The 23,764-nt window shown below is 32.9% G+C and overlaps 1 protein-coding gene and 1 pseudogene across 14 annotated transcripts in view; one reads left to right on the top strand and one right to left on the bottom strand.

Moving 5' to 3' along the window:
- RIMS2 (regulating synaptic membrane exocytosis 2) overlaps positions 1-23,764 on the top strand; it is a 605,377-nt gene that overhangs the window by 386,636 nt on the left and 194,977 nt on the right. For 6 of the 14 annotated variants that reach the window (XM_057531989.1, XM_057531995.1, XM_057532000.1 and 3 more), the window contains 2 exons: positions 16,622-16,801; positions 17,707-17,816. In XM_057531989.1, coding sequence (XP_057387972.1) covers positions 16,622-16,801; positions 17,707-17,816 — 290 coding nt within the window. Of the gene's footprint in view, positions 1-1,151; positions 1,218-16,621; positions 16,802-17,706; positions 17,817-18,637; positions 18,671-23,764 lie in introns of all 14 variants that reach the window. The other 8 variants (XM_057531993.1, XM_057531987.1, XM_057532003.1 and 5 more) reach the window with 3 other exon arrangements.
- Positions 9,631-9,906, bottom strand: LOC130705546 (ragulator complex protein LAMTOR5-like; annotated as a pseudogene).

Genomic DNA, 23,764 nt, shown 5'->3' with positions numbered 1-23,764 from the left:
TTCAAGAGAATGGTAGAGACAGAAATCAGATCACAATAAGCTTTAAGCATGAGACGTGAGAAAGTGGTAGCAAGAATTGTAGATATGTCTAAGATGTTTTATGATGAAAAAAAAGTCAGAGGAAGGCAAGGTTAGTGATGTTTTATTTTTAGGATTAAGTACAGTTGTGGAAGGGAAGGCATGAGACAAAAATGAATGAAGCAAGGTCATGTGGGAAGTAGGATTACAAGTAGAGGAATTGCCTCTTCGTTTGTTGCAAAAGAGGACAAGTGGAGATATAAATATATATGTACTCTATATTTAGAGGTGCTGAGAGAGACCAAGATTGGTTTCCATTTTTTACTGAAACATAATGATCATCTGCCAAAATTAAGTGTTTTGACATGAAAGACTTAAAAGAATAGAAAAATTTTAGATCAGTGCTATAGGAAGAAGAGAATCAGCTACAGAAGGGTAAAAAGGTCAATGTGCTACTTTGATGGCTTATGGTAGTCATGAGGCATGAAGTGTAGCAGAGCCAATAGCATGTAATAAACATATAATAAACATAGTGAATGGAAAATGGATAGCATCTAATACATGTACAAAATAAAATTAGTATTCAAATAAAGGAATTTGAATCAGTTTGCTCCCTACTAAATGGAATTTTATAAACTCTTTTAGTTACTTTTAATTAGTAATGATTGAAAAAGAAATAGCTACCTTGTAAAATCTCCTAAGTGTGATAAGTATTAGAAATTACCTCTTTTATTATTTTCTTCTTAAGCTTTCTGGTTATTTTATTATTTTTCTCTTTCTACCTTTCCTCCTAAAAAATGACAAAGCATCTATATTGTATAACATTTTATAGATGGTGCTAAAGATGTTTGAGTAATAATTGATAAGATTTTATTTTGAAATATTATTTGTTTAATCTCATTTTGTTACATTTTCTTGTGTTTTGTTTTAGAATATTTAGAATATTTTAACCTTTAGCACTGCCGTATTACAATGGACATTGGGAGGAAGGAGCAAGCTTTCCAGTAACAGTTTTCATTTGCTTTGCTTACTATCTGCTTATCTTTTTTGAATCTCACTTTTAAAAATTAAAATATACTTTCTCATTTCTTTCCTGAGTCTCATTTATATTCTTGTTTCTACCATGCTTGCAGTCATTTTCTTACTCTACCTCGCTCCAGATACAGTCAGACCATTGAACATCATCACAGGGATGGCAGGTATATTTTTCTTACAATTGAGTCTGTTCGTAGAATTGCATGTGCCTGTCTATTGATACGATATAACTCACTTCTATTTTTGTTTTTTATATATACATATGTGGTTATTGATGAAATATAGAAGTATTATCCTTATAAAATAGTAGAAAATAAAGCATATATAAACACTTTAATTGTATTAGGATGTCAAAAATATAGCTTCCCCTAATGGGCTAGGATTATCTCTTTGATGATTCTAAAAGTTTAACTCACCAGAAATTACATTTGACTCTTATTAGGTACAAAAGTAGAATAACAGTATTATTAAAAATTAATCGCATTTGACAGCTCGCCTTCCTCTGCAGCACTAGTTGATAATTAGATATTTAGGCAGCACTAGTTGATTGGTACATATCTTAACAACCCACTTCCCCCACCTCCCTCCGCAGTCAGTCCTTGAAAGTGCTTAGGTTGGACTGAGGTTTATGAGGGTAAACTCAGGTTTATGGTTACCTTGTCAAAGGTGGCTGTGATCTACTCATTGTTCATAGTAGATGAACCCAGATCCCTGGAGAATACTGGGTCTGTCTACCCAGACCCGGTATTTCTAGTCTAGCACCATTCTCCTTGTACTGAAGGGAAATATAAATTACCTGGCATTTAACAGAAAGGAGGATTAGCTTTCTAGTTAATCCTAGAAGGAAATCGAGTGGGGAAAGAAGGTCTGTAAAGCTTGCAGTTTCTCAAGGCTAAACGTAGCTTTAGGGATTTGAGCCAATTCAGTGACAACATTTTTAGGCCTGGTAGGCAGAGAAAAGAACGGCAATGATAATGTGGTTGTGGATTCAACTGTATAGATAAGGAATTATGTGCTGTACTCACTCTGACTATGGTTTCAAAGTGATTTGGGTTATGTGTGACCACTTTTATCCTATTAGTTTAGTTAATTAAGAGTTGATAATGAAAGAGCTTAGAAAAAAATAATTGAAACTAATGGGTAAATTCCTAAGGATTGAATTCATTTAGACAAATGTGGAAGGAAACATAGAGATATCATCAATAATAAATTCCTAATAATTCAAATTTTGTGATGTCTTTCAGTAAATGTAATTGAAATTTAGTGTCTTCCAGTTTATTATATGATAGTGGTTATTGCTATATTTTATTTTCTTTTACATTTCTCAGTCTCTTTTTCTGTTATTTTGCTTCAATACTAAATAATTTTTACTTTGCTGTTGTTAATGTCTTTTATTTTTATTATTGCTGTATATTACATTCAGACTATTTTTTGGTTGCAATGATCATACATTTATCTTACAAAAATGTGAAAAGCAGTTTTATAATTTATAATTGGGCAAAAAACAGTTTTATAATCCTTATAATTGGACAAGACCTTTCTTAAGGTGGGTGGCATGAAAGAGACATTACTGATTATAGGCTTATTCTTCTTACACTGGTATCTTTCCATTTAAATGTAAATTAAGATCATGAACCACATTAGTTTTTTATACTCTGTATTTTTCTTAATTATCAATAAGTAGCTTGTCTGCTTCATATCATTTATTCTTTCAGTAACCCAACATAGATAGAACCAGTTCTTGATCAGCTCTAGGTTGGTTATCAATGTCATATACTTACTCAAATTCTCAATCTCAGCCTAGCTGGCCTATTTTGAAAGAGAGATTTCTGAATTGTCTTTTGTGCCATAATTTAGTTTATATTCAGGAAACACAGTATCATTGATGTTTATATTAAAGTAAAACAAGGTTAGAAAAATCAGTTTTAGGAAACAAGTTATCAAATAACTTACTATAAGATTTGCTGTCACTTAAATGATTCAAATTTGTGAGTCTAGTGTATACCTACTCTGGAAAAGTTGGATAGATTTTGTGAGAATGCAGTCTTTAATTGCTTTTTAAAATATTATCTTTTATCCTTATTAGTTTGACACATACAAAAGAATGTGTACATGTTTCAAAGCATAGTAATAAAATAAGCATTTATGAATCTACTACCCGAACCAAGAACAGAATATATGGTTGGTTATACTCCTTGCGTCTACCTATATGCTCCTTGCCTATTGCATTCATGTGCCTCTTCCAAAGAAGTAGTAAATGCTGTACTGAATATTCAGCTTAATATTTCCTTCCTTTGTTTTTTTTAAAGTAACTTTGATCATTTATTTCACTCTGCTAACTTTCTGAGTTACTCAGTCCCTCTGACTCCCACTTCAATCCACTATGAGATTCTGGGGATTGTTGACAATATAAAAACTCATCTAGTCACCTATCCCTTCTTCTTTATTTATTACCGTAATATTCCATGCTTCTTGTTTAACCCCTGTACCTTTGTAGGTAATGCAACTGAACACAATCACCCATTTCCCTTACACGTTGATATCATCTGTTGACCTCTTGGTTATGCTATTTTATGCACGTGGCTTTAGTCTTCCTCTTTATCACAATTTCTGCCATGAGCCTGAGTGCTGTTAGCATTCACCTGAATGATCTATTCAGCACCCACTCACTTCCTTGACCATCTCAAATTGGAGGTAGTGAACTTTACCCCCAGTTCTACTTCACTCAGTCACTCCCATGGCCATGCTCTGAATATTATCGTCACTTGAAATTGTTCTACCTTTGAAATCTTTTAAATTTTAAAAAAAATTTTAATATTTTATATAATTTTTAAAGGTTACTTTCCATTTACAATTATTACAAAATACTTCACTCTCGGACAAGAACTACACATGGTTCTTTCTTATTCTTTCATTGAGTTACTTTTAACTCACTGGTTCTTTTATCTCAATAGACAACTCCACTCTCTTTACCCATTTACCTTTCCCAATTAGACTCCACTTTTCTTTACTTACTTACATATCCAGAGATTGAATCCATTCTCAGAAATATCCTCAGTTCCCTTGCTACATTGTTCTACTTTTACCTATTTGACAAAGTCCAAATGTGGATCAATCTCTGTCTCTTGCCAAATAGTTTTTGATCTAAATTACCCAAGTTCTCCCTAACTACCTACTCGAGAAAAAATAACTGAACATTTAAAGGAAAAGTGACCTCTTTATTGAGGACTGTGGAAAGAATAAAAAGAAATTGGCACCAACTTTCTAAGTATCCAGTTTCCTGGTCTAGATTTCAAGGTGGCACTAACTATCATGGTCTGGGAATTCCCTTTCTGTGAATAAATATGTGTTAATAGTTCCAAGTAGACCATAGTTTGGCTGTATGAAATCTGGAATTTTCTGAATGGAATAAATATAGTAAACTCAACATGGCATCTCCAATATGTGAAGAATCAGAACAATTGGTCTCTCTGTTTCATGTTTGTAAAATGAAATATTATGAGTGCTTTCTCTTTGGAACAGATGAAGAGAAGCTTAAATAATGTTTGCTAAACTTCTTTTATATTACTTCAGGAAACAAATATTTAACTAATATTAAGAATCAAAACTTTTTTTCTTCTGAACAGGTTATGCTGACCAGTGCAAAATTATCTCTGATCATTGTGTATTTTAAAACACATTCAACATTTAAACAAACATATTTAGAATGGATATCAGGTTACCTTTTATTGATTTCCCTTTAAGATATATCCTTTATTTCAATAAATGTATCTTTTATATTTTAAAATTTACCCCCAACCCTACTTGTCCTCCTAGTAATTATCTTTACTTAAAGCTATACATAGCATATTAAGGAATCACTGACATTGCTGGTGGACAATGTGGCAACTTTTACATAAAAATGTGATGGAGGAGATGACAACTAGGCTATATCTTAAAGAAAGAATTAGAATTATTTAGGGGGAGGTAAGGTAGGATGTTGGTGGAATTTTCAAGAAATGTATGAGCAAAGTTACTAAAGTAATAAACACCGTGTTTTAGTGCTGTTGGAGCATTAGCCACAAGGCAGGGAATAGCAAGAAATGAATCTGGAATGATAGAGATGGTCCCGATTATGAATAACCTTGTATACTCTGTTAAGGAACTTAGGTCTAAGACTGTACGTGATAGAGGTACTTTGAAGGGTTTTAGTTTGGGGATGGCTATAATACATTTATTCACTCTAGAATAATTACTCTAGAGACTCTCTGGGTGGTTGATTTGAGAGAAAAGGGTATGAAAAGCAAAGCACATACCGAGGTATTTGCCTTGTTCTAGGACAGCAGAAACTCTTTGAGGGCCTGAACTAAGTAAGGTAGTGGATGGAGAGATAGAAGATGAGAGTTAATCAATTAAAATCAATAATGCTTGGTAAACAATGGGATTTGGATGTTGAGGGGGAACCAAGAGTCAAGAAACGCTCCTAGTCTTACAGCTTGGGTAACTGGGTGCCTGTGATACCTTAACAAAGATGGGGGGAATTGTTAGGAAAGGAATCAGTTTAGGTGAGAGACAAGTTCAGTTTTGGAATTATTGAGAGGGCTAAGAGGAAACCTCTAGCAAGGAGTAAAATAAATAATTTTCAAGCTTAAAGAAGTAGTTTAGTCTACGTAGAGCAATTTGCGAGTAAATTTACTACTAGTGGGAAGTAGCCACAACAATGAAAGTGAAATCAACCAGAAAGACTACCCATGAAATGAGAGCCAAGGAGTTTTCCTCTGCCATGGGAAACATTAACATTTAAGTGGTAGACGAAGGAAGAGAAATTTCTGAAGGACATAGTGAAGGAAGAATGAGAAAAGTAAGAAGAATAGAGCTAAAAAATTAGAGAGTTTTAAGAAGGAAGAAATAATGTCAGCAATAAAAATAATAAATGAAAATTGCCCATTGATTTGTCAAGGGAGAAGTCATTGGTGACTTCCACTGATGATTTTGGAAGGGTAGTGAGGGAAGAAAGGCAGAATAGTGAGGGAAGAAAGGCATGAGTGGGAGATAAGAAAATAAATACACCAAAAGAGTGTGGAGGAGAAGTATTAGATAGGGGTATGTGATACCAGAGTAGGTTTCTTTCTTTTAGAATAAGAAATATACCCTGTGTTGACAGGCTTGGAGGAAAGAATGCTTTAGGAAAAAAAGATAGGTTGAAAACACAGGAAAAAAAAGAGGATGACTGGAGGAAAGGTCTTAGAGCAGTAGGTAGGGCTAACCACACAGATGGAGTTTGTAAACATTAAGAAGCTCTTATTTACCATTGAGACAGGAGGAAAATAGATGAGAGAGTTGGAACTAAGTAAGTTTTTAAAGGATGTTAAATTGAAAGTAATTTTGTTTGATAACCTCAATTTTGTTGTTGCTGTAATTGAGATTACATGATTGTTTTTGAGACAAATTCCTGAGGATTCCCAGAGGTTGAATACGATGTTTGATTGAAAATGAGAAAGTTTAAATAGTTGTTGGGTAAAAACTGATGGGAACTGATTAAATATAAGTAAAAAGATTTTTGGTGATGCCACCACGGCAGATGTTGGAAACCATGAATCTGCAATGTGCCAACCTGTATGAATGTATGCTTTGCTTAAGCAATACCCAGTTGCCTAGATGTTGAAGAATCAGATTATGGCATTGAACCAATTTTAGGGTTTTGATGAATGTTTGGAAGATTTGGTATAGAAGAGAATCTGAGTGTTTTTATAGGAGGGGTTCAGATGATCAATCATAGAGTCTAGGATGAGAAGGATGGAAGAAAAGCAAAGAGGGTGCTATATACTGGCAGGAATTGGTTGGACCAAGGAACGAAAAGTATCAAATGGAGATCAAGTAAATTGGGAGTGAGATTATAAAACACCTGGCAGAAATAATGATTGTCATCAGTTTGAGATATTGGAGTTTAATATTTCTGAGTTTAAATAGTTTCATTGGATTCTAAGATCCACAGTATTTCCCCAGGAGGGAGCACTGATGCAGGGGAAAAGTGACAATTATTGAAGTTTTGAAGATCCAAGAGTTGTGGTTCAAGATTATTGAACAATTTTCTGCATGTGCATTGAAATCTCCTAGCATTACCATAGGAATTACGGTAAAGAAGACGGCTGACAACCAATTACTCAAATTATCAGTGACTAAGGGATAGTGATTGGAAGTCGGATAGATATTAGCAACCTGAATTAATAATGGATCTTATAGCCAAGGGGCATGCTTAATAGAAATAAGGACATGTACATTACAGTGGGAGAGTAATAGCCAGAGTGTCTCTAGGGAACCAATCTCTCCTGAATCCATGGACTTTGAAATGTGAAAGAATAAGTAGCTTCTGCAGGTGAGAGTTACACTGGAAGGAGAGTCTGCAGAGCTGAGCTAAATGTTATTTAAGGTAGGGATATGCAGAAACCATTCTGCAGAATGGTTGATGACGTAAGGAAGTTAGTTAACAATGGATGAGGATTCTTGAAAATATAGCTAAGAGAATCAGAGAAGATTAAAATGGTACAGAAGAGAGTACAAGAAATGAAGAATTTAGAGAGAAGATATCAGGGGGCAATTGGGCTTGCCCTTTACTTGATACTAAGAATTACAGAGATAAGATGCTTAAATAGAAGTGATATACCTCAACTATCCTAAATTTATCCTAAGTTGTTCTGGTGCCAGAATTGGAAGTTGTTTTGGTGCCAGAACTGAGTTAGGTTCTGGGAAGGGTCTGACCTGAGGCTAGAGTAGTGCTGAGAGATGCCATCGCGTTTGAAGAGAGGTAGTGAATGGTCTTTTCTTAAGGTATTTGGGGCCATGACTAGGACCCTAATTAGAGAAAGGTTTCTTACAAAACTAGTGGAGTCACAGGAGGATGAGATTCCTGTGTGGAATGTAGAATGTTTTCCTGTAGATGCCCTATCTGAGAAGTATACTGAAAGCCCTTAGTGAATGGGATCAAATCTAAGTAATTCACACTTCCTGAGCTACCCCTCCCCTTTTTGCCTTAATTTCTTTGCTTTGTTACAAACCTTCTCCTTTCCTCTTAGAAGCATTTTCTTATCCATCACAAGTAATCTTCTGTTTGTGTTTCTGACTGTACACTTTCTTAATTTCTCTGGAATTTTCCTCCATTCATTATTTCTTGTTTCTCTTACATTTCAATCTCTCTTACTTTATTAATTTGTTTTTCCTCAAATTGTTGTTACAGAGGACTGTTGAAATCTCCTTAATAATACCTTCTTTCTATTCTGCCACACCTTCAAGCTCCCTTGAGAATGATCAATTTCTCTCTCTTCCTTAGGTCATGTTTCTTGACTATGTATTTTTACATATGCTTTCTCCACTCCTTCATCAGCTCCTAAGCTTTAACCCTCTACAGTCTGACCTCTGCTTCCAGCACTTTATTTTAAATGATTTTCTCCATGGTTCTTATTTACTGTATCTTTTTACACATATTTATCCTTGTTATGTCCTTGCATCTGCCATTATTAACCACTTCTCTTTTTAGCCTCTCTAATGAATAGTGAAATATTAATATAATGCAGTGACTTCTCAAACTGTCTGATTATCTGACTGACATCTGTACAAGAATATTCTTGCAGCGCTTCACAAATTTGTCCAAACCTGAAGTTACTCTTGTTCTTCCCAAGAATTCTTCTACTTCTGTTAATAGATCATCTTTTCATTTTGGAGGCTGGGAATTTCAGGCTCTTTCTTTGGTTTATTCATGTCTTTCATTTAATTCATAAGGTGATTTGCCAAACATTATATAGAGGAAAAAAAAAAAACCATCCCTGGTCAAAGAAGTTAACAGGCTTTAGAACCAAGAAAGCGCAATTCAAATTCCAGCTCAAAAAATATCTAATTATGTGACTTTGATCAAGTTTCTGTGAGCTTTAGTTTGCTTATTTCTAAAATGAGAGAGATTGAATTATACAATTTCTGAGATTCCTTCTAACCTTAAAATTCTGTTTGTATAATTCTGTATATTGTATATTTTGTACATTGTGATTTATGTTTGTCATCCATACCTTCTTCTGTTTCCAAACTTTTACTACAAGTCAGCCTTTTCCTACTCTAATTCATTCCATACACTACTGCTGAAGTCATCTTCTTAATTCATTACTTAAAAATTACCTTTGTTCAGAACTTTTTGGTCACTCTCATTGAAAATTAAACCCTGTCTTAACCTCTTAACTAGATGTTTAAGATCTCTATAAACTGACTCCAAGCTAATTTTCTAACATTTTACCACATTCTACTTTCTGTTATTTCTAGTATTTCCATTTGACTCTTTTTCTCCCCTCCAGCCAGATTTATTGACCATAACAAAATTCTATATATACAAAGTGACCTAGACCTGTTGCTTCAAAACAAGATCTTTTCTTACTAACATTTTGATAGGTCAGTCCATACAATGTCAAAAAGTGCTTACTCTAAAATTAATAGAAAAATGTCCAATACATATTAAATGAATGACCTAACTATTGAAACTTTAATAACTCTTTAAGATAATTAACATAGGTAGACTGTAGTCCCTATCACAGGCTTCTGGAGAACAGACATGAGACATCAGAAGGCCATTTTGTGCAATGCCACTGTGACGCCTTTGTGTTTCTGGATCATGATGTTCCCATTGTCTGAGTCTAGACACAACACAGGAATATCAGTGGGGTCAGAGGTTAGCTTAGCTGCTTGCTGGGCTAGAACAGATATCACCCGAGCCTGCTCATCTGACCGGGTCCCACGGCAGCCCAGGTTAAGTCCCTGTGAATCTGTGACCAGGACTCCATCAATGGATGGATTCTTCACTGTGTCCTCCAAGTGCTACTCAGAAGTCGCCTCCATCCCACCCACTGTGTGCCAGGCCCAGGACCGCACAGCACATGGCGTCCTTCTTCACCACCAGCCTCCCATTTGACTCTTTTTTATGGTCGCCGTCTATCTGCTGATATTTCTTCAGCTTTTCATGCAGGAGATATTGTTCATCCTTTCTAAGATAGTCTAACATGCCAGTCATATAATATTTTAAATTCCCTGCCTGATAGTCCCAACATGTGTCCTAGCTGAGTCTGACTCTACTGATTGCTTTGTCTCTTGACACTGGGCCTTATCTTTCTTGCTTTTTGGTGTTTCTAGTAATTTTGACTGTTAGACAGCATGTCATCATTAGTGACTGAGGCAGATAGTATTTATGCCTGAATATGTGCATACCTTTTGTTCTGTGTGTATGTATGTGTATTTAGGAGGGGATTAATCAGTCCTCTGACTACTACCTCTATGTGATTTGAACTGACATTATGAAGTAACAGCTAGGGGCAGCAGGCAGCAGTGTATATGAGGAGTTTCCACTATCCATGTAAAACTAGCAAACAAAAGAAATGCTAGTGAATTGTTCAAAGTTGACCAATGAAACTTTTGAACATGGCACTCAGATATTCTAGACTGAGGAACATGCCTAATCACATTTACTCATGTCATACAATAGCAATGCATAATTTGGTTCTTTAGAGATACATCTTTAAGATACATCTTTAAGATGTTTGATATTTTATGGAATCATTGAGGACCTGGGAAGGGAAAACATACTATCAATACTTTAGTGAGATAACTTGAATTTCTTACAGTTATCAAAATGGTATTATACTTCAACATCCACTGAAAATGGAAACTATTTAGTAAAATAAGAATTTTATAGATAGAAGGTGGTAATCATATCATCTCTCAGGATTTTGAAAAAACAGATTTTAAAGATGTATTAATTTGCTGTATGTTCATTGTTGCTGAGTAAATAATCTTGCTTATTTGTTGTTTTGTTTCTGTTATTTTTGAAGTAAAAATGAAATAACATTGAGAATTATAACTACTATAACTGCTATAACTACTAATAAAATACTCAAAATATCCTCAAGATATTTATATTTTACATGTTTCTGTGTGTGCATGTCTACTAATACAATATATCTTTATTGTTCTGGAGAAAATTGGGGTAATCTTTTCTTCTTGCTGTTTCCAACATTGACTAATTTAAGAAAATACTTCTATAGATAAGGGAACACTTTACTTCTCTTTCTGATGATAAAATAGGGTTATGAGAAATAGTAACATGTTTTTCTACATTAAAAGTGTCTTGCTTTCTCTCATCAATATGTGTATTATTACCATTTTCACATGTTAGATTGTTATTAACTTGGCTGACCCTAGATATTGCTGTTATTTTTGAATAAAATCATTTACTTTTAACTAACATACAGAACTTAATGTTTAACTGAACAGAAATGCTCTGTAAAAAAAAAAAATGCTATTGTGCCCAAGGAAAATTAATCTATCTTCCTCCAAAATAATAAAATATTACTCTTCATACACATGGTAAATAAGCATTTCTGAATATGTACTTATTACCATGGTATTTTGTGTACTTGCAATTCTCTTAACTTTGTAAGCAATGCTAAAATAATATAGAGTTTTTAAAAAGTTAAACTGTACCTTGCACAATATGATGAGCATGAAAATTATAGAGTTGAATTATATAATTGCTTTAAATTACTTGATATGTTATACAAATATATAACATATTTTATATTACCCTAAAATATCTCATTTTAAAATTCTGTAATATATTTATTTCTTCAATTATGCAGCTAATGCTCAGAAAATCTCTAAACATTGAAGGTGTTTTATCAAAAGTATAATGCTGCTGCTGTTAATCAGCTTACTATATTACATAATATAGATATAGGGAAGTCATTTCTTGCCCCAAACATGAGATTATACTTCTTGTCCTTCAGAGATACATCCAAATTTTTTTTTAAGATTTCAGCTTTATAAAGAAATAATTTCTTTATAAAAAAGAAAAAATAGTAATTCCTAAGTAGCTTTACTTTTTACAAGTCTATTTAAAAAAAAAAACCCTATTACATTTACTTATCTCATCTTTACAGTATAAATGCAAAATAAGTCTGTCTGATTTAACATAAACTCTAAAGTCTGAGTTACATTCTAGGACAATTTTCATTGATATCTGAATAATACTTTGAAGCATTGTGATGTTTGTTTTTCATTTTTTTAGTATTCTTAGTATTCTATCGTATTTAGAGAGATAGTCTACATTGAGCTTATGTTGATCTGGAGTTGTATCATTGCAATGGTTGTATGTAAGTGAAAGAAAATGCTCACTGGCCTATTCTTTTCTGTTACACTGCATAACTCCCATGTACTTTGAGACTAGGAGAAGTAAGTAGCAAAGGTGATGAAATAAGTAGGAAGCTGTGCCAGATACCTGGAAATTAAAAAATCTTTCAAAGGCGCCTATACGAGAGGAAAAATGATTGAAAACGTACAACTTCGCTTGATGATTATAAAATGATTTTTCCCTTAGAAATCCTCATCAAATCTGCACGTACTATCATATGCTTTTAAAGCTGGGTTGTTACAATACTGGGTCTTGTTTCAATAGTGTCAGTCAATATAATTCAAAAAGAGTCATGTACCACAATGTTTATTGCAGCTCTATTTACAGTAGCCAGGACATGGAAGCAACCTAAGTGTCCATCGACAGATGAATGGATAAAGAACATGTGGCACATATATACAATGGAATGTTACTCAGCCATAAAAGGAAACGAAATTGAGTTATTTGTAGTGAGGTGGATGGACCTAGAGTCTGTCATACAGAGTGAAGTAAGTCAGAAAGAGAAAAACAAATACCGTATGCTAACACATATATATGGAATCTAAAAAGAAAAAGAATAGTGGTTCTGAAGAACCTAAGGGCAGGACAGGAATAAAGACGCAGACATAGAGAATGGACTTGAGGACACGGGGAGGGGGAAGGGGAAGCTGGGACAAAGTGAGAGAGTGGCATGGACATATATACACTACCAAATGTAAAATAGATAGCTAGTGGGAAGCAGCCACATAGCACAGGGAGATCAGCTCGGTGCTTTGTGACCACCTAGAGGGGTGGGATAGGGAGGGTCGGAGGGAGACGCAAGAGGGAGGAGATATGGGGATATATGTGTATGTATAGCTGATTCACTTTGTTATAAAGCAGGCACTAACACACCTTTGTAAAGCAATTATACTCCAGTAAAGATGTTAAAAAAAAAAAAAAAAAAAAGATGTTGTGAAGACACAGGGAGAAGACAGCCATGTACAAGCCGAGGAGAGAAGTTTCAGGAGAAACCAACCCTGCCAACTACTTGATCTTGAACTTCCAGGCTCCAGAGCTGTAAGAAAATAAATTCTGTGGTTTAAAAAAATATGAATTAGCTCTATTTGTGGAGTATCCTCTGCAAATGCTTGCAGTTTGGAATAGCAGCCACTAAATAAGCAGAGCTGTAATCTGTATCTATCCAGGTAAATGGCACATACAAACTCTGAACTATTTTAAACATATATACCAGAAAATGTAAACTATTTAAGAATAGAATTCTGACAGATATTAAATCACTTTTAAAAGACAACCAAATTATTTACCTAAGAAAGATTTAAATATACAGGTCAGTGTTTCCTAACTTTTATATGGCTTGATTTTGTCAGTCTTGTAAAATCTGTTTACCCTTTTTAGAATAATATTTTGAAATACTTAAGGTAAAATAAAGTAAATAAGTAGGATCACAAAGGAAACTATTTACATTGAAATACAGACCCCAAGTTCAGGAACCCAGGTAGGCACTTAAATATTTTATGCCTTGCAAATGGTTATCTATTATTTCCCATGCCTCAGTTGCTACTATTCAAAATTAATTATTTATAAGTTATTACCTTAAAATTAAAACTCACTAAGAATTTAGGTGGAAGTTGGCAAGTTTTATATCTCAGTCCCTTAAAGAACCTGCTATGAAGCTGGGCATTATATATGAGACTTAGGCATTGCTGCTTTCAATTTTCTCAGCAATAATCTTAGTTCTCACCTAGTAAGACCTTTTCTTACCCAATTGTGGGAGCAGGAGCCTATCTTGACCTTCTACTGTGTTATCAAAGTTTAAAATATGATAGCTTTCCCCTCCCCTTAACTGTGGTGGAACATTTCAGTAAATTTCTTCCTTCTACTGTGATTCTTGTCATGTTTCACTTATTAAACAATTTTCATTTCACGCTATGGAAATCATATAATTCATATTATTGATGAATATGGAAAGAAAAGTATAAGTAAAATTTAAAACATTGATTATAATCTTCAAACAACGTTTTCACTAAAGAAAATTTTTTAAGGGATATTTCCTAAAGAGTGACCTGTTTTCTTTAAAAATAATAGTATCCTTTCAAGGACATAGAACTTAGCAACACATTTGAAATAATTCTCTGGATTTCACTCACGATTATATATTTCAATTATTAAAATATAATGTCAAAGAAGTGTAAGTGTATATCCTGATATTTCACGTTCCACTTGGAAAAATTACTCGATGGAATCAGAATAAATCAAATTTTGCATAAATAAGTGAAATATTAACTTAATTTTCTGTTGGGATAGTCATAGATATTCCAGAAAGTTGTGTTACTACATGTTATATAATGAAATAAGTTTATTACTGATTTAAGATAATAGGAAATATGAAAATAATGTAAAGATTGGTACTTTCCAAAAATAGGTTTTAAGGAATCTAAGGTATATACATCCCTTTGATTCTGGTTACCTATTGTGTTGAATATATACAAAGATATGTACACCAACAACATTTAACAAATATTGAGCATATATATTTCTTTTTTTTTATATCAATTTATTTATATATTTATTTTGGGCTGTATTGGGTCTTTGTTGCTGTACATGGGCTTTCTCTAGTTGCAATGAGCGGGGGCTACTCTTCGTTGCGGTGCGCGGACTCTAGGCACGTGGGCTTCGGTAGTTGTGACACGCGGGCTCAATAGTTGTGGCTCGCGGGCTCTAGAGCTCAGGCTCAGTAATTGTGGTGCATGGGCTTATTTGCTCTGCGGCATGTGGGATCTTCCCGGCCCAGGGATCAAACCTGTATCCCCTACATTGGCAGGCAGATTCTTAACCACTGTGCCACGAGGGAAGTCCTGAGCATATTTATTTCTAAAGAGGAGTGTTCTCTCTAAAATAGTTTTTCAGGAACAAAAATGGAATTATGATTTCTTACACTATCAGGTTGCCTTTTCATTTCTCTCTTTGACTAGTAATTGAATATTGTATATGTATTTACATTTAATCTCAGCTTCTTTTGACATATTCTGGATACACTTATAAAAAAACTAAATTCTTAAGAAATCAATCATATTATAGTACATGGACTTAAAAATAGTTTAAAAATTATTTGTCTTATATGTTACCCTATGAACTTAAAGTGTGAGATAATCACAAGATAATGTTGTAGAGTAAATCCAGTATCCAGTTCCTAAAGTCATCTAATCTAATGCCTACTGGTCCAATATGCCACATAATTACTTACATTTGGGAAATTGTGTCATTTCTTTTCTGATTTTTATTTAATTGCTTGCCTTTTTCATTATCAAAAATAAAATTGAGAGAATTTATAGGTAAAGTGGAAGTCCTTAATACATTAGTCTTGAGGGAGACTACTGCTTTCTTTACTGTCTATAATATATAAACATTTCCATTGCCATGGTTACAACTACGTGCGGGGGTAATAGTTTCATTTGAAGTATACTTTGGAGTATGTGTTACTTTGGAGTCCTAGAGCCAAAGCTAGTGTTTTTTGGGTTGTTCCATAGATAGTGGGGCTGGTGTTAGGAGACGTTTACTGATTACATGTTAGATGTAAAAGCATTATGCTAGACTCCAGGGATACACAAATTAGTATTGATAGGTTATTCATTTGAGTCTGCTTCTTTCAAGAAGGATTAGGTTTTGATGTTAGATTTATTTGTGGTCAAATTGTGTGAAATCACATTGTTTCAGAATTATTTCACATTATTTCAATCAGTTAATACCCATTCTGAATTGTGTTGGTTGGCATCGCTAAACTGCACTGAGATAAATGGCATAGATTGGTTGATTAACTCCTTTTCTATACAGTGATTTTTCTTGTGGACCATGTTTAAATATGGCTACAGACTGCAAAGTTGCACAGTTTTCTCGTATCAGTTTGATTCTGCCGTTTGAATGTTCAGGTGTATCAATACACGATGGTTGTGCTGAAAGCCATTTTATATCTTAGTTGGTATACTAATAAACAGCCTTAAGGACTTGAGAATTAGTGCTTTTATGGTTTTCTTTTCTCTTTTGAAAATGTTAGGAAAAGTCCAAGAATTCTTTTCAAATATTAGAATACTTCACATATTTCACATGTTCCATTTAGAGAATTCATTTTGGAAAACAGTTTTGTTTTGATTATAACTGAGCAACTCCTATTGTCTTCACTGGGAATTGCTATTAAAGGCAGGTGTTGGTTCCTTAAAAATTCTTACGAAGTTTAGTGAGAATTTACTCAGAATATGTTGGGGAAGAGAACATTTTTTTCCATACTCAATAATTTTAAACAATTACCTTTTTCAAAATCAGTTTGATGCATCATAACAAAATAGCAGAAGGGCACTGAAGATCAACTGAGCTGCTTTGTGACTAACGTTTCAGGGATTGTGAAGCAGCAGATAGACAGCCATATCACAGATCCAGATCAACAGAACAACGGCCTCTCCTAGAGCGGACAACCACCCGCTCCCGATCCACTGAACGTCCTGATACAAACCTCATGAGGTCGATGCCTTCATTAATGACTGGAAGATCTGCCCCTCCTTCACCTGCCTTATCGAGGTGAAAGATAAATCAATCAGACTAACTTCCCCTTTGCCCCACCAGCACACCATTTTATTTTCCCAGCAGCTAAGTGGTCTCTTCTTTCATCCTTGGCTGATCACTAATAACAATCGACACTAACCTTTTCAGTGTAAGCACACTATTTATATTCAGCGGATATAATAGTGTGTGACTACCATTGTAATTTGTTTATTAACTGTCCTGACCTCATTTGTTTTGTGATTTCTCATTTATCAGGAGTCCTGGGTAAATCCCCACATAATGCACCTCATGACTATCATGTTCTCCTACAGAATGAGAAATTGTTTGTGTCCATTAGACATCACTTTTAGAATAATCATCATAATGACAATAAATAAAACTAGATTTTTAGTTTCTTTCTATCAATACTAATATCATGTATTAACCAATATCTTCTTTAGCTGAATTTTGAATTGTTCAGGGTTTTATTTGTAGTCTTGTGAGATAATTTCTAATAAAGGGATATCTAATATAAGCCTGAGTAAAAATCTCTTAGGATCAAGGAAGGGAGGTTAGTGTTAAGAGTTTGAAATCTGGTAGAAAGAAATGTAAGCATTATCTTTCATTTTTTTGAGCTGCAGAATTCTCTTCTTGCTTTCATATGGATAGAATACTGATCTACATTAATAATTCCATGGATTTTACTGTAGGGTTTTGTGTGCATGTATCTGTGTATGTATGCATATTACATAAAAGTATAAACATCTTTTGCTATTTAGATAATCATTCAAATATCCATATTTTGTCCTACTCTCCTAACCTTTTAATCAGCAGCTAAACCTCTTTAAAATTGCACCATACAGCTGTCATATGAACCAAATGTATTAAAAGTGTTTTAACTCATTCTATTGAAAAATGAATATTAATGATGTACCTTGTAGGTCTCACCCTCGTACTGGGTCTGTCCAAACAAGCCCATCAAGTACTCCAGTGGCAGGACGAAGGGGCCGTCAACTCCCACAACTTCCACCAAAGGGAACATTGGAGAGAAGTAAGTTTTATTTCTAATTGTGTCATATAGGAAATACCCATGGAAGCTAAGGTGAATCAAGAATTTTTTTTACTACCTTTGTGTTAGCTTTCTTCTTTTGTTAATGGAATATCTTAGCTGCATTTGCTAGTAGTTATATTTATAAATATATTTATAAATATTATATATTTTGCATTTAAATTTTATAATCTTTGCAGGCAAAAATAAACTATCATTATTGCTCTTGCACATTTTTCAAACTTTAATAAATACGTTTTAAGAAGTAAGCTTAATGCTCTTAAATAAGCAGTTGGGTGATGTTTCTTTGCTACAACTAAGTTTATGTAATTGTTGATAGTTACATAAAGTTTATTAGTAACTAGCCAAATCAATTTTCACACACCGCAAAGGACTGGTTAGCTGATGCACAACAATGGTGATCCTTCTCAAAACTGGAGTACCAGAAAAAGGTAATCATGAATATACAAGAAAGATGCATGTTGTACTGATATTTTTAATACTTTCAAATTTTTGCATAAGAAGCACTATTTGCTTACACACAGATGAACGTACTCCCCAAACATCTGTATACTCTTGGATAAAGGACCTCTAAAAGCATGGATGATAAAATATAATAATTTTTAATGTCATTTTTAAAATGGTCCCTTTATTTGGTAACTGGATGTGCTTTACCAAAACAAACAAACCAACAAACACATTTAAGTCACCATTTAACTTTTCTTTAATAGATGATACATTCTGTGCCTTTGGAAATTTCTGTTGTTTTTAACCCCTGTGCTTTGGTTCCCTTTTTTGTTTTGTTTTTATTTTGTTTTTCCTAGACAATGGAGTCAAGGAGATAGAACCTTATGAAGGTCTGTACATAAAGGAGGGTTTGTTTTGTGCTGACACCCTTTCTGGGGGTTATGTGAGCAAAAATAAACCCAACTGCAATTGATGTCCCTCCACTGTATAGACCTTTATTACAGTAAAATTACTTTGTTTTATGATTCCGGTAAAGTATTTGACTTTTGTTTTACTTGGAAAATATACAAAGGAGTTAAATTTTTTGATTCAATCAAGTAAGAATGCAAAGAATTTAACTTCTTTTAAATCACAAGGTAAAATTTTCTTTTTTAAAAAATTTGCTTTTTAAATAGAATTTGATGTTTTGTGTAAGACTTTAACCAAAGATATCAATTGCAGTCTGTGTTCATGTCATTGAGGATGTACACCTAGTCTAGTTATATTTATCATCATATATTTCATTTTGTATTTATGATGATCTTTCAATTATTAAATTTGGCTTTCTAGAAAAGAAAATTATTGCATTAGATAGTGATTGTGCTTTGTATTTCCTGCATCATTTTTCATGTTGTAGCAAGACTGTTTATAGTGTAACAAAGTTAAATATGTACAGTTAGATTGTCAATGCTACATTATGACTCAAGAGAAAATATTGAGTCATGATATATGGAGTGTCATACATTTACCAGGACAATAAAAATTCCTCTGCTGATTATAGAATTCTGCAGCTGACTTTGTAACTTTGAAGAATTGTTAACTGTTTTATTTACTGATGAATCTCCAGCACATCGAATAATGCCTGGCACATTATAGGCCCTCAATAAATATTTGTTGAATGAATGCATGAAATATTTATTTACAAATTGAAAAGCTACTTCAAATAGTGTAAAAAGTACCATTAAAATAATCTTGTAATTCTATATATGTTTATAGTAAAATTCATATTTGTAACACATTTTTAAGTGCATTGCATTTGAGCAGTTATGTTATGTTGAGCAGTTATGTAAGGCATAACTTATTGCCTTACATAACTTAGAACAAGATGTGATCTTGTTAGTTGTAGTTGAATGATTTATCAACTCCTATTTTGTGGTCCTTTTTATTTATTAGGTACTGTGAACTATAATTGTAAACAACTCAGTGCTATCGTGACTAATGGTCTGTTATACAGCCTGATAAAAAGATATTAGCATTTCTATAGTTGTCAATTATTTACATAAAAATGGGAGTGTATAATTTTAAAAGTACTTTCCATAAGGAAAGTTTTGTAATACATACAGAATCTTTTGTCTCCTCTCCCCACAATTTTTAAAGATAAGAGTTTTGGCATCATTTGTTGGCATATGAAGTCAGAAACATAATTCATGCCATAATTTTTTCTAAATTCAGTTTTAATATCTTCTCTAGCAATAGTCCATTGAGATATGAATTGTTCCATTCTTTGTAATAATAAATATACCAAAAAAACTGACATTAAAGCTGATATTGAAGGTCAGGGAAGTTTTTCATGGGCTTGTCAACAAACATTCTATTTTCTATCTGGTTTTGCCCTATAGAATCTATAAAAACCACAGTTTTCCTATAATGTCTCTAATTGTGACTTTTCCATTTTTATAAATAAAAGAGAGGAGAGTCAAAAACCTCTCTTATTCTTTCCAGTATGAAATAAATGGATTTGGGGAGTTTTGGTTGTTTTGTTTTGCTTAAAAGTGTGAATGATTTTAGCAGTGTTTTCATAAATATTGATATGAAGACTCCAGCAGATACATGATTGTATCTTTTCTTTAGCTTTAAAGGCAATATATAATATCTCTTTTAGAAGTCTTCAACTTCTAACTGAAGTTAAAGATATAACCCAATATTGACTATGGATTAATGGTCTAAATCGAATTATGTTTGGATTATCTCTTAAAAAGTTGTCAGACGTTATAATTTAGTGACACTGTTTCAGAATTAAACAAATGACATGTTTATTTTCTGATCCTGTTCAATAGCTGAAAAATGAGCAAGTCCTAATTTAATTCATTTTGACCTGGGATATGTTTTAGTCTGTTAATTAATTTAAAACCTTATATTTGTTGGTCTTGACAGTGGTACAGTATTAGTCATCTTCTTTTTGTCTGAGAGTCAGAGAAAATAGAAACAATATAATGAAAGTACAATGTACTAAACAACTGTAAGGCATTATTATTTTTAATTTACCCCTAACTTTGATGTACTGGCATTTTATAAAAATAAAAATGAGTTTATAATATTATTTTTTGTTTCTCTAGAAGAAAAGTTATATAGTATTATTTTTCTAAGAGTATATCAAGTTTATAGATGAAGTGTTTTGCCTGTCTTACAGTTATTACATATTACAAATACTTATGGGCCACAATTTCTTTTATAAATCAAAGTTATAAAAGGAGACAGTAAGATAATTTATTAACAGTATACTTATGTGCTTCCATAATATGTCAGAAACTCATTAAAAATAATCTATTTGTCTCCTTATAATCACTCATATCATGAATAATTTGAAATTTGTTTTGTTTTACTTAAGAGTAACAGATGTACATATCTGGTCTTATCCTTTTCTTTACTTTTACTTTTGCATATACAGAAGTTAATGAAGTAACTGGGCATGTGGAAGAGCAGGGGAAAGAAAAGCAGGGTGAAGAGGTCAAGGCAGGTCTGTCTGACCGTGTGTCCAAAATAAATAATCGAATGTTTTAGAAGTATGACTTTTCTATTTCACGTAAGACTTTATGCTCCAAATTTATAAATACAGAATAAAGAACAGATTGTTCAGTACTAATTTTAAAATAATTACTTAAATTTATTAGTGGAAAGATATTACATGAGCTAGCTAGGTAACTTATCAGGGTATTTAATTTACCCGTTTGAACATTCTCCTTATTGTTTAAATCAAACTGAAATTATAGACAATGCCTCTCACCAAGATTTATACTTATCCTTTACCCCAGCCTTACATTCAGTTCATATATTTACTCAAAAATGTTTTTTGGGTACCTACTAAAACACTGTATTTCACTGAGTGCAGGTTCATTGAAGTCCTAGTCTCTTCTCTCAACAATTTTGATTTTTTAGAGGTAAATTACAAGTAAATATAGAGCAGAATATAAATTACAAAATTTTAGTTCTTGAAACTTTTAGAAACTATTATAATTTATCCGTAAACTTTTTTCTAAATTAAGAACAATTAACTGTAGCTTCATCTTCATCCCAGCTCAGTATCGCGCTATTTATTGACAATCCTAATTTCTCCCCAAAGAGTCCTCCTTCTAAATGGAATGAAGACACTTCATTTTGGTGTTTTTAAGCCCCTATTATGTTTACATACCATAATTTTTGCCACTTTCTTTGTCAGAATATTTCTGAAAGTATTGTATTCATGAATGGTAGCATGTATTTTATGTGCCTTTTGTTCTCTCCTTTACCATTGTGTGAAAGCAATGTTATTATGTATATTGTGCATAAGATGTATTTTCATGGATGCATTCTTGCAGTAGTGTTTGTGGTTTAAGACAGAAAATCTCTTAAACTGCAATTGCGAATTTTTTAGTAGCTATTTTTAAAGTCATAAAGGTGAGAAAAATCATCAGAGTACATCTGGTAATGAAAACAAAGGCAAGTTTAGACGCATATTTATATCAATAAGAAAGTATAACTATCTCTGTTCTGAACATATCGTGTACTAACTACTAGAATGTCACACATCTTCCATTTTCCTGAAGTGCTATAGGAATAACATTTTTAGGGAATACGGTAAGAAGGAATTTCATTTTAATTTAGCTGTGTAGTTAATGTTTCCCTGCTTGCCCATTCCTACGTATCTGAAACTAGTCCGTATGAATACCGAAAGGCTTTCATACTGTTCACGAATTGGCTTTTGCAGTAAAGTCATTGTTTAGTATATCATTAGTTTGGGGACTTCAGCAGTAATTAATATCACTTTTATTTATTTTTAACTTTATTAAGATAAAGAAGCCCATTTATTGAGCCAGTTTGTCGCCTATGCTTAATTCTCAAAATGAAATTGGTAAATTACATTAGTTCTTAGAATAAAACCGTAACTACAATCTTCCTAACTTATTATAAAATGACTCGTTATTCCTCATTTTATTTTTGTTTTTATTACTTTTCTTACGGGCTAGGAAGGGTATACTTTACTCTTCTGTTCATTAATGTGAGGTGTCATGTTAGTGCATGGATTTGTTTCTCTGGTGTGTGATGTCATCTTTTGTGGTGTGCTTGGTTTTTATTTGGGTTGTTAATGACCTTAATTATTAATCACTGTTGTCTGTTTTCAATGTTATAAAGACAATGAGGGAGAAACACCAAGCCCACCTAATAATGGGAAAAAAGGCAAGTCTAATATGAAGTTAAGAGTGCCTTTCTATATATTAGACACTCTGTTTTGACATTTGTAATGTGCATGAATATGCTTTCTTAAATAAGTATAAATACAAGTATAGTCCCAATTTAAGTTATCCAATATTTAAAGTGTATGCTCTTTTTTAAATACATTTCTGAATACAAAATTTGCTTCTGAAGTACTTACCTTATTACTGGATCCTGTTACAACCCTATTCTATTGAAATGTATGGCATTAAAAAGTTTTGCTTTGTTGGTCATAATAAGGAGTAAGATTCTGAGGAAGATAGTTATGGTCATGATATTATGCATTTAGAAAAACACAACATGCATATTTTTCAACCCAGAAATTATTTTAAAATTGAACCATTTAAAAATATTTTAAAGTAGAAATCAACTTAATTATGAGTTCAACAGTATTAAACAAACATTTGTGATATTTGTAGATTTTTCACAGTACTAAAACTAATATTTGCAGTTTTATACATTATTATATTGCCTAGGCAGGTAAAAAATATGATTGATTTTAATACTTACATTTAGTTTTTCCTATAATTATAAGTGACAATTCTGTCATCCCCCACAACTAAGTTCTGTCAAAAACAGTAGGACTGATTTTAAAGCCAGCTAAAGTTACATTACATAAAATGCCTATTGTATGCATTTTGACCTAACTTTTTTTTTCAAAAAGATTAAAGCTCTTTATAAAACAAGAAAAAAAAAAAAAAAACAAAAAATAGTAGGACTGTATATGTTTTGCAGTAATTGATAATCAAATATAG

The sequence above is a fragment of the Balaenoptera acutorostrata genome, chromosome 17 (assembly GCF_949987535.1).
Source record: "Balaenoptera acutorostrata chromosome 17, mBalAcu1.1, whole genome shotgun sequence".
In the NCBI taxonomy this organism is placed as follows: domain Eukaryota; kingdom Metazoa; phylum Chordata; class Mammalia; order Artiodactyla; family Balaenopteridae; genus Balaenoptera; species Balaenoptera acutorostrata.
This window is presented reverse-complemented; position numbering and strand designations above follow the sequence as displayed.